The 13,611-nt window shown below is 39.2% G+C and overlaps 1 protein-coding gene across 1 annotated transcript in view; it reads left to right on the top strand.

The window, feature by feature from the left end:
* The window catches only part of COL25A1 (collagen type XXV alpha 1 chain), a 291,973-nt gene extending 278,612 nt beyond the window's left edge, over positions 1–13,361 (top strand). Inside the window, exons 36-41 of the mRNA XM_058803801.1 lie at positions 1,373–1,426; positions 2,554–2,580; positions 3,317–3,370; positions 9,037–9,123; positions 11,965–12,003; positions 13,326–13,361. Of these exons, the coding sequence (XP_058659784.1) occupies positions 1,373–1,426; positions 2,554–2,580; positions 3,317–3,370; positions 9,037–9,123; positions 11,965–12,003; positions 13,326–13,361 (297 nt within the window). The remainder of the gene's footprint in view (positions 1–1,372; positions 1,427–2,553; positions 2,581–3,316; positions 3,371–9,036; positions 9,124–11,964; positions 12,004–13,325) is intronic.
* Positions 13,362–13,611: the final 250 nt, after the last annotated feature.

Raw genomic sequence — 13,611 nt, 5'->3', positions numbered from 1 at the left:
AATGAAATTTAGACATAGCAGCCCATTTTCAGAGCTGTGCCAAGTGCTTGGCTATGCCAGCAATCACCACTATTAATTAGTGTTGATTACTGTGGAGACGTCTACATCTCTGTCTTGTGCTTTTAATGATAGAGTCATTAATGAAATAATGGTAAGTAGTAAATAAGCCAGAGGATGCTTTACAGTGAATCACTTAATGAATGAGCATAAGTGCAGCAAATGCCAGGATAAAACACAGCCCCTGTGCACACCATGAGCCTTGCAGGCAGCCCTGTGTTAGGGTGTGCTCACCAAAAGGGGTGACAAAGGGATCCAAGTCACCCTGCATGACAAATCCAGAGTAGGAGATTTGAAAACTAGAGGTGGTCAGGATTTTCTTCTTTTATTTCAACATCAACATTTCAAGCTGTTTAGTTCTCTCCAGAGAGAAATGATTTTCTGGTGGATTTCATTCAGAGGAAAGAACAGCCTGAAACAAGACTGCTTTCCACACCTTCTTCCCAGCCCTGACTCCCCACCAAGCTCACAGGGACCTGTGCTTGCGGTTATACAGGCTAGTCCTGGCTGGTTTGGGAAGCTAAACTTCATATCAATCTTGATAAAGAAAAATTAGAGAGCAAAGGTGATTATTACTGTCAGCCTGAAATTCGTCACCTTGAAATTCCATTCCGTTTGGAAGAGTTTACCCTGTATTAAGCTTGCAAAATGACTTTGGCAGCACTCCTCTGGAAACTGGTAATTTTTCCATGGATTTTAGTGCAGAATGAGATCAGACTTCTGGAGAAATCTCTGTACTTGTTTGTCTTGCATATTATTACGGTTGTTTTGATTTTAATAAACCAGGGTATTTACATCACTTATCTAGAATCCAGTAGAGGATTTAGCAACAGCACAGTGCATAGGATAATCTTCACAATGTCACTGTTAATAGCATTGCCTACTTAAATCAAGCTTTGACTGACATGTTATTTTTGCCTGTCACTGTGTTGCATCTCAGCTGCTGTGTGTATATACAGCTTGATGCTGTATATCTTCAGTTTTCATTACAACTTTGGATTTTTACTAAGAGCAACATTAAGCTGTCAGAAGCTTAAACTTGACACTGGTGTGTGTTCAATTGAAACATATTTTCAGTTACTAACGTATTTAGAAATGAATGTGATTTCATATGCCTAAAAAGTCATTCTTCCTAGAAAGAGTGATAATTCACACCTTCTCTTTCTCCCTTAAACATTTAATGAAAATAAATGAGCTTGGATATTTTTCACTCAAAATACTTAGGAATGCATAAACTTTAACCTAAAGCACTTGGTAGAGATAATTTCTAAGATAGCCAATGTTTTTGTTTGCTTGTTCTGTAATCTTTTCTTAGGGTGAGAAGGGAACTGTAGGTGACCCTGGACCCAGAGGACCATATGGCTTGCCTGTAAGTTGCACAGATTTTGTACACACTGCACTTTTCATCCCTCCCTGATTAAACTTTGTGTGCTTTATGGCTGATTTTCACCTAGCAGTAGAATTAGTTGGAAAAGGCAGAGATTGATAATAAACCCTGACAGTGCAAGGTCAGTGTTCTCTATCACACTCTTGGGTTTCTACCCATGCTTTTAAAAAGCCAGACCTGGCATGAACCAGCAAGAGAGAGGAGATGCAGAATGCAGGTGCTCCTGGTTCAGCAGCCTTTGGCCATCAGCTGCCTGGGGACAATGTGGGAGTGCCAGGAGTTCAGGAGGAACTATGGAAAGCTGAAAATTTCTTCGTGTCAGTTTGCTGCTTGGATTTCCATTCTGCAAGGTTTCTTCGCCATTATGTTTTTGTTTTGTTTGTTGCTTCAGAGACCCGTTTTGTTTTCATTTCTGTGCCATCTACTCAGAAGTTAGGTGACAATTTCATTGTTGCTCACTCATAGGTGAAATTATTTGTTTTAAATCAATAATTTTAATTATGTTATCCATTTCTAAAATATGAGGGAGAACTTCCTTTGGCCTGACAACGATATCCCCAATAAAATCAGATTACTTTCCCTGTTTACACTGCTAATGACTGGGTCAGGTGTGTACATATACACAAGTCTGTTCTGTACTTTGATGCAAGGAAAGTCATGTAAAAGTGCTTGGCCAGGCACAACCAGCTTTCCAGGAGACTTTTAGTGTTTCCATACCCTCTCCAGTCTAATTCGTTTGATTAATTAATTTAAGCTGGAATACAGACCTGTGGTTTAATTGGATCCATTTAATTGGATCAGGAGTCATGGCTGGAGACAGTTTTCAGGCTCCATGGAGTGTTAAATTAGCTTGCCACACATTTTTATGTGAGGGTCACCTTTGTGAGTTAATTTTTTTTTTTAATCCTATTTCTGTTTCCCATTCCCGCAAACTAAAAATAAAATTATATAGGTTTTTAGCTGGTTTTGTATTTTTAGCTTGCTCCTGGAATCTGCCTGCAGATTTTAAAGTCAAGCAAAATTTTGCAGCCAGGTTATCAGTTCCTGGAAATGCTAAGCAGTGTCCTTGTCTGAGGGAAGCTAATGCAGTTCCTGTGGTTCTTTGGCAGGGCAAAGACGGCGAGCCTGGACTCGATGTAAGTAGTGTGTGTGACCAGGGCACCCTCAGGGGTTGGTAAGAGTCTGCCAAGGATCCCTGTGGAGCACAGCGCCTTTGCTGCCCTTTAGCGTGCATGCAGGACCTGCAGAGGGTGTGCTGAGTGCTGTGTTTGCCCTTTCTCTGTGCTAAAGAGGACAAAGATTGTGCAATGTACAGCCCTTATCGACAGACACCCCAGATAGTGGTGCTCAGCAATACCAGAACTTGGTCCTTCCGATGTCAGTAGGCTGAAAAAATGCTTGCTAAGAAAATATTCAGATGACTCATTTGTAGAAGAGCAAGGGGTCACTTAGCACTTGATTAACTAAATTTATTCGAATTAAAGAGAATAATTTCATAGCCTGTAAGGGATATGTTTCAAAACATAGGCTCTTTCCTTTGCATGCTGAAAAGACTTAGTGAAAGTCCTCTTCTGTAGTCCTACCCTGAAATCCCTAACCTGGAGGAGTCTTTTTAAGAATGCACATAAGCTATGTAGCATGGATGATTGCTAGTTTGAGTGGTATGATTTCTTTCTGTAGCTGCCAAAATGTCTCTACTAACCTCTGTGGCTTACTTGTCTCACATGCTCTTGTGTCCGTGCATGTGTCCATGCATAATATATGTACAGAGCATGTAGTGAAATCATCTTTTTAGGTTTTCCAGAAGTATTTGAGAACATAATCTGCATGTTAATAAAAGTCAACCTATCTTTGTCCGCTTTGTTTTTATAGGGTTTCCCTGGTCCTCGAGGAGAAAAGGGTGATACAGGAGAAAAGGGAGAAAAGGTGACCATAGTGTTCATAACTGTTGCTTGATTCCTCAGCTAATCACTTCTGCTGTCTTTACACTATAAATTGTCCCATTAAAACTTACCTTTGTTTTTACTGTGTGCCAAAAGGCAAGTCACAGATACACGCTAGAGCAAAATCACGAAAAACCACAAAAAGTATGTGCATGACTAAAAATACCTACATGTCCCAAAGCACAGCCCTTTTTTTTTTAGGCTTGTTTTCTCCAATCCATCCTGCACTTGTTGAAAGTCCTGAAATATTTAATGCAGACATTAGTTGTTGTGGTAGTGATTTTATACTGAAGAGCTCAGCTCTGTTTCCTGGCAGTATTTGCACACTAGTGGTTGATCCTGGTGTAGCATGCCTGTACATGCTACCTGTTCCACACCAAGTGTCTAAGACAAGAATTGTCTGAATTTTTATTTTTGGCAAAGTTTTATTTGTAGTTAAGGACTTTTTGATACTTTTGTATTTAAATTGAATCATATATTCTACCATTCTGGTAAACCAACTAGACAGTGAAGTTAACAGAAACAGCTGACTTCATTTTCAGTGTCCAGACACAGTGACTTGGAAATCTGTTTAGTAAAAAGCAATGCAGGACTTAATGTAAGTGTAGAGAAACTTCATGAGCAAATCTCTTCCATTTCTATCCAGCAAAAAGCCCAGCTGCTAAAATTGCTGAATTAGAGCTCACACCAAGCCACTTCATGTAAAAGTCCATACATGCAGCAGATGATTTTTCTAGCTCAGACCAATGTTCTTGTCAAGCTGACATATGCAGGGTTAGGCTGGATTAACTTCTCATTATGGTCTCCTAAACAAAAGAAGCAGGGCTAAAAAGTCACCATGAGTGTTAGAGTTCATCTCCATTTCTTAATCTGGTCAGGCAAAACACTTCCCAAGAATGCATTGAAAAGGGTATGATGAAATTCATCCTTCCCTTTTTTCCCTTGCTATATTGCTCTTTCTTTTGAGCTCAGAGATCACTGGTAAGGTACTGATTTTGCAAAACAACAGTTGTTTAAGCAGGTGCTCCATGAATGTTATAAAGGCAGTGTTTGACCTGACAGAGTAATCACTATGAATGAAGCCCTTGCTTGCTGCCAGAGTACAGGTCTATCTGCCACCAGTGAACACCTTTTCTCCTTGAGAGCAGCTGTCAGTCTAAAGGTGCAACTGATAACAGCCAGCTCAGAGAGGTAATGGTCAAAATGCTCTTTGTGCTGAGTGGGAGTTACAGCTGGTGCCAAATGCTGTGAGCTTAACAGTGTGTTCTCACCCTGGGATACATTCAAAGAGTGTATCCAGAAAATAAAAATAAGTAATTATGCCTCTCTAATGAGTTCCAGTGAGGTTGCTTGAATGCTGCAGATGGTCTTTTGAGCCTCACAGTTCATGAAAAAATTGGAGAGTAAGAAGGTTACCAAGCTGGCAGGGGTCTGGGGCAAATACAACCAGTGGTAGAGAGTGGAGGAGGGGGACTGGCTTAGTTGACAATGGGATGGCCAAACTACTCAAAAGGGGAGATGAAAAAGGATAGAGCAAAACTCTTCTGGGCAATTGCAAATGGGGAAACAGGACCACAAGGTGCTCCTGAGAGGTTCAGAGCAATTGTTCACAAGGAAGACAGCACAGCACTGGGACAGGGAGTCCAGAGAGGGGGCTGGACTCCTGCCCAAGGAGCGCTGCAGAACCTTGTCTGGTCTGAGCTGACCTAGGGTCAGGAATCATCCTGATCACAATGGGGATCTTAAGCAACCTCCAGAACTCCCTTTCAGCCACACTTTGAGTCTGTGTTTCCATGTACCACTAGAGCAGATAAGACAGACAAATTTCAGCAACCAGAGCTCCAGAAGATTTCTGGAAGAAAAGATGGAAAGCTGGTAAAAATCTCACTTATACAAATATAATGTGAAAATGGAACAGACGAGATTCAGCACTCAGGATGTAAGAATGTTTTAATGTTCCTGCATGCTGCTTTTGTATATTAGACTTGATTCCCAGGGACTGACTAGATAAGTCAAACATGGGACTTCAGTTGCAAGGGAGTGAGGGAATTTTCTGTAGGAATGGTGTGTGGCACAGCTACACCCTTTTTGGAGTTCCATTGTGATTTAGGCTGCCTGTGGAAACTTGTTCTCTTGGGCTGCAGGACACATCTCCCAAGAACTCTGGTCCTTCATCCCCCTAAAAATTCATGAAAAGGCAAACTGTCTCCTGAGGAGAATGCATGGGATAAAGTAGTTAGCAAGTCTGTTACATGTTTCAAAAAACATGCTGTTGTGTGGACTTCCAGAAAGAGGATTGACAGGAAGTCTGTAGGGCAGAAATGGAGATTGAATACCTGCCTTAAAAATTCCCAGAGTATTTAAGGAAACCTAGGAGGCAAAGGAAGGCCTTTCCTAGTGAAAAGTCAGGGAAGATGTAGCTGAGACCTCTGTGGAAGACACTTCCATTGCACAGTTTAAACTAATTTTTCCCAGAAATTAGGGAATATTTGTATCATGTAAGCAAACATTTCATCAAAATTACTTGACCTGCATCAATAGTTTCTTTTCCAAATAGAAAGCTGACTCTCAAAAGATGCAAAGTAGTGCAATTAATCCAAGTTCTCATTATACAAGTCTTCTGTGTTCTAGATAAGGTTTTCCTTATGTAAATTACTAATTATCTATGACCAAATTGGTGTAACAGCACCCATTTCAACAGATAAACCATTTTTGTAATAACAAATAAACAATTTGACCATCTAGCTTATGAGTTCTTGGTTTTTAAATATTTATTAATATTTAAAGAAATGTTTTTTCTACAGTATTGGCTATTGATCTGACATCACACAAATTGTGATCAATGAGTTTCTAGTTAAGAAACTTAAATTGCCCTGCAAAAATGCATATCAGTATGAATATTCTAAAGAGAACCAGTGACACTGTTTCATAAACGTGCAGGGAATAAATCTTTACTTCTTAAGTTTGCTGATCTGTATTTTAGCCCATCTGTAGTTCTGCTACTGTGAAAACAAGTCAGTGTCTGCATTATGTCTTCTTAACATGGCTGTAAAAATATTTTTTAAGGTGTTCTAGCTGTAATTACTCATATAAAATTATAGTCCAGGAGCACTCATCAGAAAAAAAGGTTGTCTTTTCAAGTTGTATGAATAGAAAAAAAAATTCTTTCAGAAACAAATAAGCGTTGACCAAAGTTAGAGATCGTGTTGTGGGGAAGGGAGGGAAGTGGCCCCCAGTCTCAGATGCACAGTTGTGACTGTTGTTACATATTTGACAGAGTATATGGTGTGTCTGAACAGAGGATGAAAAGGCATTATCCTTTTCCCCTGCACTCTGCATTGATGAAAATCTGTGTATGTGAGGATTGCAGATTGTTCCAACCATAATGGTGTTGCAGAAGTGCCACAATTTTGTATTTCTCTAGGCACTGAGGAAGGACAGAAAGGAAGTTTTTTTATCCTCATCACATGTAGAATCCCCATAACTCCTGTGAGTTTTTATAGTTCAGGATAAAGAGTGAAGATCAAAGATTAAAAAGAAGGTACTCAGTCAGTGGAAAAAGTAGTAAAGTACCCAGGAAATTCAGGTTTTTTTCTACACAGGTAACTGTTGCATTGGTTTGAGTAAGATCGTAAATCTGCCTGCAAAACTGGAAGTTGAAAATAGTTACCTGCTGGCTTGTAAAACAAAGAGTTAAAAAAAACAGAAAATCGAAACAAAATTTAAACATAGTCAGAAACCAAACTGTACTGTTCATTTTCAGAATCCTTTTTGGAGTATGTCTATGCTTTGTGCTTGCATACACTCATTGCAGATATATTGGTCCTACACTGAGCACAAATAGCACAACATTTGACCCTAAGCTGTTGGGTTTCTCTGCTACATTATCATCTTTGTAGGTTTAAGATGGAAATGTAGACAATTTATGGTTCTTGTCTTGTGAGGATTTTTTTACATCACAATCTTATCATTTGGTAAGGACTGGCAATTTTGGGTTGCTGTTTTTCCAAATATTATCCTGTGACCTTTTGGCACACAGAAAAGATAGACAAGTAACTTTGCTTCCATCGTGACATGGATGCAGTATGTTTTGTTCATGGAACATTTTGTTTTATTTGAATGTGTCAAGTATGCTGTTATATGAAATGATGAATGTGCTTTCCTTCCTTTTAAAAATATTATTTATCTAAAGTTTTTTAAGTATAAAATTATGTTTCTCTACTGTTAATGGATTAAGCCTTTCTGTAGTGGTGTGGAACAAGTTAAATGTCTATTTAATACGCTTCACCAAAATCCGTCTGTCTTTCCAAAGGGGCATTCCTTCCTTCTCCTTCTACCCTCGTTCCTTACAATTCCTCTGTCTTTTTTACCCTTTTCCTCACAAATTAAATCCTCCCAATAGCCACAACCTCACTTGCCGGTTCTCCGATGTTATACTAATTTTCCTATGACTATTTTTCCCACTTCTTTGTGATATCCTGATTTACTCATCCTTCCTATCCCATTTTTTACAATCCTAGTCCAATTTGTTATTTTTTTAAGTGATCCCGTTTTGATTTTTGTGAAATTGAGAGCAACCTGAAACTCATTTACCATTGTGATCAACTGGTGTGAAATCAATTATAAAATGAACTCTCTAAACCTCTTGCACTGCTTGAAGGTGAGGTCATCTTTACTGGTAGGTTTGTTGAGGGGAATCAACTAATTGCCCTGAGAATGAAAGCATTGGAATTTTCACATTTAAAAAGAAAACTCAGTGTGAAATCAAAGGATTGAATTTTGGTAAAACAAATAGATGAAACATTGCCTGCAGAAGACAGAATATTTGAATGTTGAAATGCTTAAATAAATGATCTAATTATCACTCTGGTTACTTTATGATGCCAAGACAGTGTGAAATTGTTGGAAGTATCATAACACCTCTCCATCAAGCAGTTTGAGTGTTTTGATTCCTGTAATAGGGTTTGAAATGGTCGTGTTTTATCTGGAGTGACAGCAGTGCACCCTCAGTGATGTCCATGGGTTTCCATGGACATCACAGAGAACAGGATTTGTTCCAAACTCTTACCAGGGTGCAGAGGGTCAGTTAGTAAAGGATGCTCCTGGCCAGGTTCACCCTTGATGTGACACCCTGGAAGCTGATGGAATTGAGTCAGTCATCCCTGTAAAGCATCTGTGCCACAGGTCTTTTATCAAAACACTCTGCTGATGGATTCTGCTCTCCCAAAGTTACTAGTGGCAAATCCTCTGGGAAACTGACAAGTTCAGCTTAGTGAACATGTACCCTTCAGTGCTATCACTGACCAAAATTGGAGACCTCTTATTTTGGACTGCAGACTGGGGGGATTTGCAGATTTGCCTCTGTCTCAAGAAATCAATTATTTCAAGCCCTGTTCTAGGTTTCAAAACATTCATAATACTGATATGAAATACCAACACAAACTAATACAAACTGATTGCAGTTCTTGCTTGTGATCATATAATTTATTTTTCCACATAATGCACCATCCAAACCTGAACACAGTGGTAAGTGTCCTTTCAGCTCTCCATTGGCTTAAAAAGAAAAACCCAAACTTTAAACCCAATCTTTCTTTATTTTCTTTTTTCAAAAGAATGAAACTTGTTTTATCCAAACCATTGTATCCACAGGGGGAAAAGGGAAAGAAAGGCAAAAAAGGGCCTAAAGGGGAGAAAGGAGAACAGGGTGCTCCTGGATTAGATGCACCTTGCCCATTGGTACGTCTCGCTTGTGTATTGGAAGATCAGTCATCCTGCTGTAAACTGATGGAATAAGAGATGAGGGGAGAGGAACAAGCACCAGCTACTGTCTAACCTGTTGCCCTTTGTTAACAGCCTCATCTCAAGTGCAAATTCTGGGGCAGACTTTGTTTGTAAACCTCCTAATGGAGAGGGGTTAAAGCACCAGACTTAAGAACTTTGGTCTAAGTTTGTGAGGTTTTGATAGTGAGTTTTTTGGGGTTTTTTTTTTCATTTTTTTCTGCAAAATACGTTGGAAAGGAGCCAAATTTGGAATGTGCCAGAATCAGTACCCCACAGGTTTAAATCATTAGCAGTCAGCTTGTTCCTCTTGCCTCTCTGTTGTTTTTTGTTCACTCCATTTAAGTCAATACTGAAGGCATTTCTTTGACAGTAACATTGCAAGTTAATCTTTACAAACAGGGATTCCGTGGAATTAAGGGGGAAAAAGGGGAGCCAGGCCAGCCTGGCCTGGATGGGCTGGATGCCCCTTGCCAATTGGTACAGTATTTCTCTTTCCTACCAACCCTGCATGCAGTTCCTTTGTTTGTAGTCAGCCATTCTCAATGTAAAGCGATGTTTTTCTGAGCTGACGTAACATTTCTCATGTAACACATGCATGTGCATGAACAAACCAGCTGCTTCAAGTGATCATAACTGCAGTGAGAGAACACGTTTTTGTTGACACCTTAAGCCTAACTCTCAGCAATTTGCTCCCACATGACCTGGTAATTTATAAGTTTGTGCCCTTCCTACATTTTCCCTGAGAATCATTGGTTTGTTACTTTCCTCGCTCAATACCCATTGCCTCACTCACCCTGAACCCAAAGTTGTAGAAATCCAGCACAACGTTCACCTCTAATCAAGTCTGATGACTTCTGTCTGCACTGGCTCAGTTCCACACCCTGGCCTGTCCCATAGCTACTCTGCACCCTGGTCTTCCTCCCAAATCCTTGCCATCTTAGGGGCATGTTTTCACAATTTAGCCAAAATGAGAGTCACAAACAGAGGGATGTAAATGCTGTTTCTAAAAATCAAGGTTTTCAGTAAGCCAAGCTGGAGCTTGGCTTCCAGACCGTCCACAAGTGATGTTTGTGATGTCTGGCCTGTTCATCAGAGTATTCAAACACATCTGGAAATAAAAAGCTTACCTGACGTTTGTAAGAATATAACAGTCTGCAGCCCAAACCCTCATTGTCTTTGTTATTTAATGTCCTCAATTTAATGATCTTACCCCTGGAACTTACCCTCCTGGAATACACACAACACTCCCCACCCTATGCTAGCATGAATTCAAGTTCCCACCTATACTAAAATGCTACTTCTTGACCCTCTCCCTTGTACCAATCTGGCAACAATGATTTTTATTTAGTGGTAAAGTAAGTTGGAGCTCTTTTCCATTTAAGAAAGAAAACCCCAAATGAATAGTACATGCACATTTCCTAAAGATACAAGGAGGATTTTCTTTTTAATTGTTCACAGTAAAATTCGATCTGCATGTTCTGATATTGTTTGGTGGTTAAGCACGGTTCTCTGAGATGAATGTTAAGTTTAAGTAGGTTTTATTTTGACTGTAGCACTTCTATTTGAAGTCACTTGCTTTTTAATTGTAAATACATAGTCCATTAAGATTATTCCATAGTCCATGTTGTTTGCTTCCAATTAATGGTAACCATAGCTCATATTTTGTTGGGGATAATCAAGCATGCTTTTGGAATTTAAAAATGTTTCTCTGTCTCTGTATTATCATTTATATGTGAAGATTCACTAACAATCATTGATAGATCAAAAATATTCTGTTTGTGGATAATTGCTAGAATAAGCTGTTTAGCATGCAGCACTGTCTCTTGTTTAGGTAGCAAGTAATTCACACCAGACCACATGCAAGTATATTCAAAAATCCATATTAACCATTATCTTTTCATGTAGGTTAACATTAAGTATTGATAATCTAAATTCTAAGAAATCTAAAGGCCTAATTTTTTTTCTGCTTATGCATAGTGTAGTTACATTGTATATGCTCCTAATTATGAGCATATAACTCCCTGAATAAACCCTGGGCAGCCATGTAAATTGGAATTAGATCCATGAAAACCAGTATGACTCTGGTCAAAAGCTGGCCCTGATCTTACTGGATGCATGGAGAAACGTGAAGGTAGAAATGACACATGAAAGGAGGGCCTCTTACTAACATGAGAAGAAATTAGATGGCCATGTTGTCTAAGCACTGAAATAATCAGTGGTGCTGTGCTGCCCTGCTCCCACTGCTGATGTTTTCTTCCACTGTGGCACTCAAGGTATGTCCAGGCCTTAGGATTTCGCTGCTTCATTCAAAAACTGATATTGAAAGTTAAAAGATCCTACTCCCATTTGAGTCCTGCTGTCTTATCACAGAGTGACCTTTGAACAAGGAGCCCATGAAACATAATACTCTCCAGATAAAAGTGATAGTATTTTTTTTCTCACTGATCTTGTACATTCAGATACAGATTATTGTGAATAAAACAGATTATATTTAAAATAACATGTAACCTGTGGTCTAGTAGCAATAAGAAACTGATGAAGAAGTTCTAATGATCTAGAAAAAACCCCAAATCTTTATGGCAGAGAAGTGCACGTATGTATTTACAGTGTAAACTTTCCTGCCTTTGGCTTTTCCTTCACTTTGAGAATAAGAGAGGAAATAAGTTAACTGGGAGCTACTTCATAGATAGAAAGTCAAAGCTGCTTCAGCTGTTCTAACAGATGTTGATGAAATATCTATCCTGTCAAACTTATTTATGCTCTTTTTTTTTCATCCTTTTGCTCCCCTTGAAACAGGGTCCTGATGGATTACCAATGCCTGGCTGTTGGCAAAAGGTAGGATGGGCAGAGCTTTTTCTTTTCAGGACCTGTATGTCCTCAGAACACAGAAATGCCTGTCACGATCATACTGAACATTATCAAGATATACTTCAGAGCCTCCTAGACAGACATATCCAGCAGTGCAAGATCAGACCTCTCCATGACCTTAGTTAATGTGATGTGTTGTAATTTGTGTAGAACAATTCATTTAGGCAGTACTGTAGAAATAATTGGCATTAGTTTTGTGAAAAGTCCAAGACTTTTCTTTTTTCACATGAAGACTCACACATCCTTTGGTTTCTGCAGATGATCAGTGCTTCCTATTCATTATAAAAGCTCATGGATGTGGCATTTTTGTCAAATATATCTGTTGATCTATTATTATATTGGCTTTCTGGAATACTGAGAAGGACAGTATATCCTGACCTTTTCTTTGCATTTCTTGTCTATTCAATAAATCCTAAGGGGTTTTGTGTTTCATGGCAAAATTACCTGGTGACATTATTTTAGTAAATATTTAACCTAGATAGTGCTTGATTTAAAAACACAGCATTCAGAATAATGTAGTTGGAGGGATACTGGCATATAATATATCAGAAAAGATGAAGCATAAGTGAAATCCTGGGTGCATTTATCTCTGAAGAATAGTTGGTGCTGAGAAAATAACTATCCAGATTTGCAACTCTGCCTTATCTATGTATTTGTAATAGATGTCTGAAATATCTTACTAATTTGATTAATCTGTATCTCTTTTTGTTTCTGCAGTGATGAATCTAACCTTACAAGCATGAAGTTGTGTATATAGTGCTCCACTTTTTTATTTATAGTTGAGAACTGAAAATTTGATTTTACAAGTCTGAGATATGTTTACATGTAGCTGCTTCTACTTGTTTGCAAAGTCCATACATACATCTGTTTTTCGCCTACATCTGCAGTTAGATGATACAATAACTGCAGGATAAACCTGCAAAGATTGTCTCTCTAATGGGAGAGATCTCAAAATAATGATCAGTAATAGAAATTAATATTTCTGTAAATTCTTATATTTTGGCTTGTGGATGTGCATGGACAATGAGTGCCATGAACTAGTTTACAAGAAATTGTGACCAAATAAGAGCAAAATGCTATGAAATGTACTGTACCAGCTGCTGTTGGAGTTTACTGACTTGGCTTCCATGTCCATCTTAAGCACGTCACTGATCCATGACACCGTATCTGCCTGTGTGCACTAAAAGCATGAGTGTGTGTGCCAGACCTGCCTGCCGTGTGATCGTGAGCGGCTGCTGACAGTGGCCTTTGATTCCAGCTTCTCAGTCATTTCCTTTTGTCATCTCAAGGGAGTCACACCATGGCTCATTGCTAAAAAGAGATAAACCAGAGGAGCGTAGAGAGAGGCCTTGAATTTTTGGGGAATAGCATTCCAGCTGCAGGTGGATGGCTTCCATTCTTGCGGGATACTTGGCCCCTTGGATCAGAGAGGGCCCCGCCTGTTGATCAGCATCGGTTTGCCTTGCACTGCTCACAGCCCTGAAGACATTCACGATAAGCCCTGTCGAGTCCTTCATCGGGGGGACAGAAGATTGAAGAAGAAACCAGACTTCTCTGTGGGTTGTTTGAAAAGGT

This window comes from Ammospiza caudacuta, chromosome 4 (assembly GCF_027887145.1).
Source record: "Ammospiza caudacuta isolate bAmmCau1 chromosome 4, bAmmCau1.pri, whole genome shotgun sequence".
NCBI classification, from domain to species: domain Eukaryota; kingdom Metazoa; phylum Chordata; class Aves; order Passeriformes; family Passerellidae; genus Ammospiza; species Ammospiza caudacuta.
Note: the sequence above shows the minus strand (reverse complement) of the source record. Positions and strands in the feature narration are given on the sequence as shown.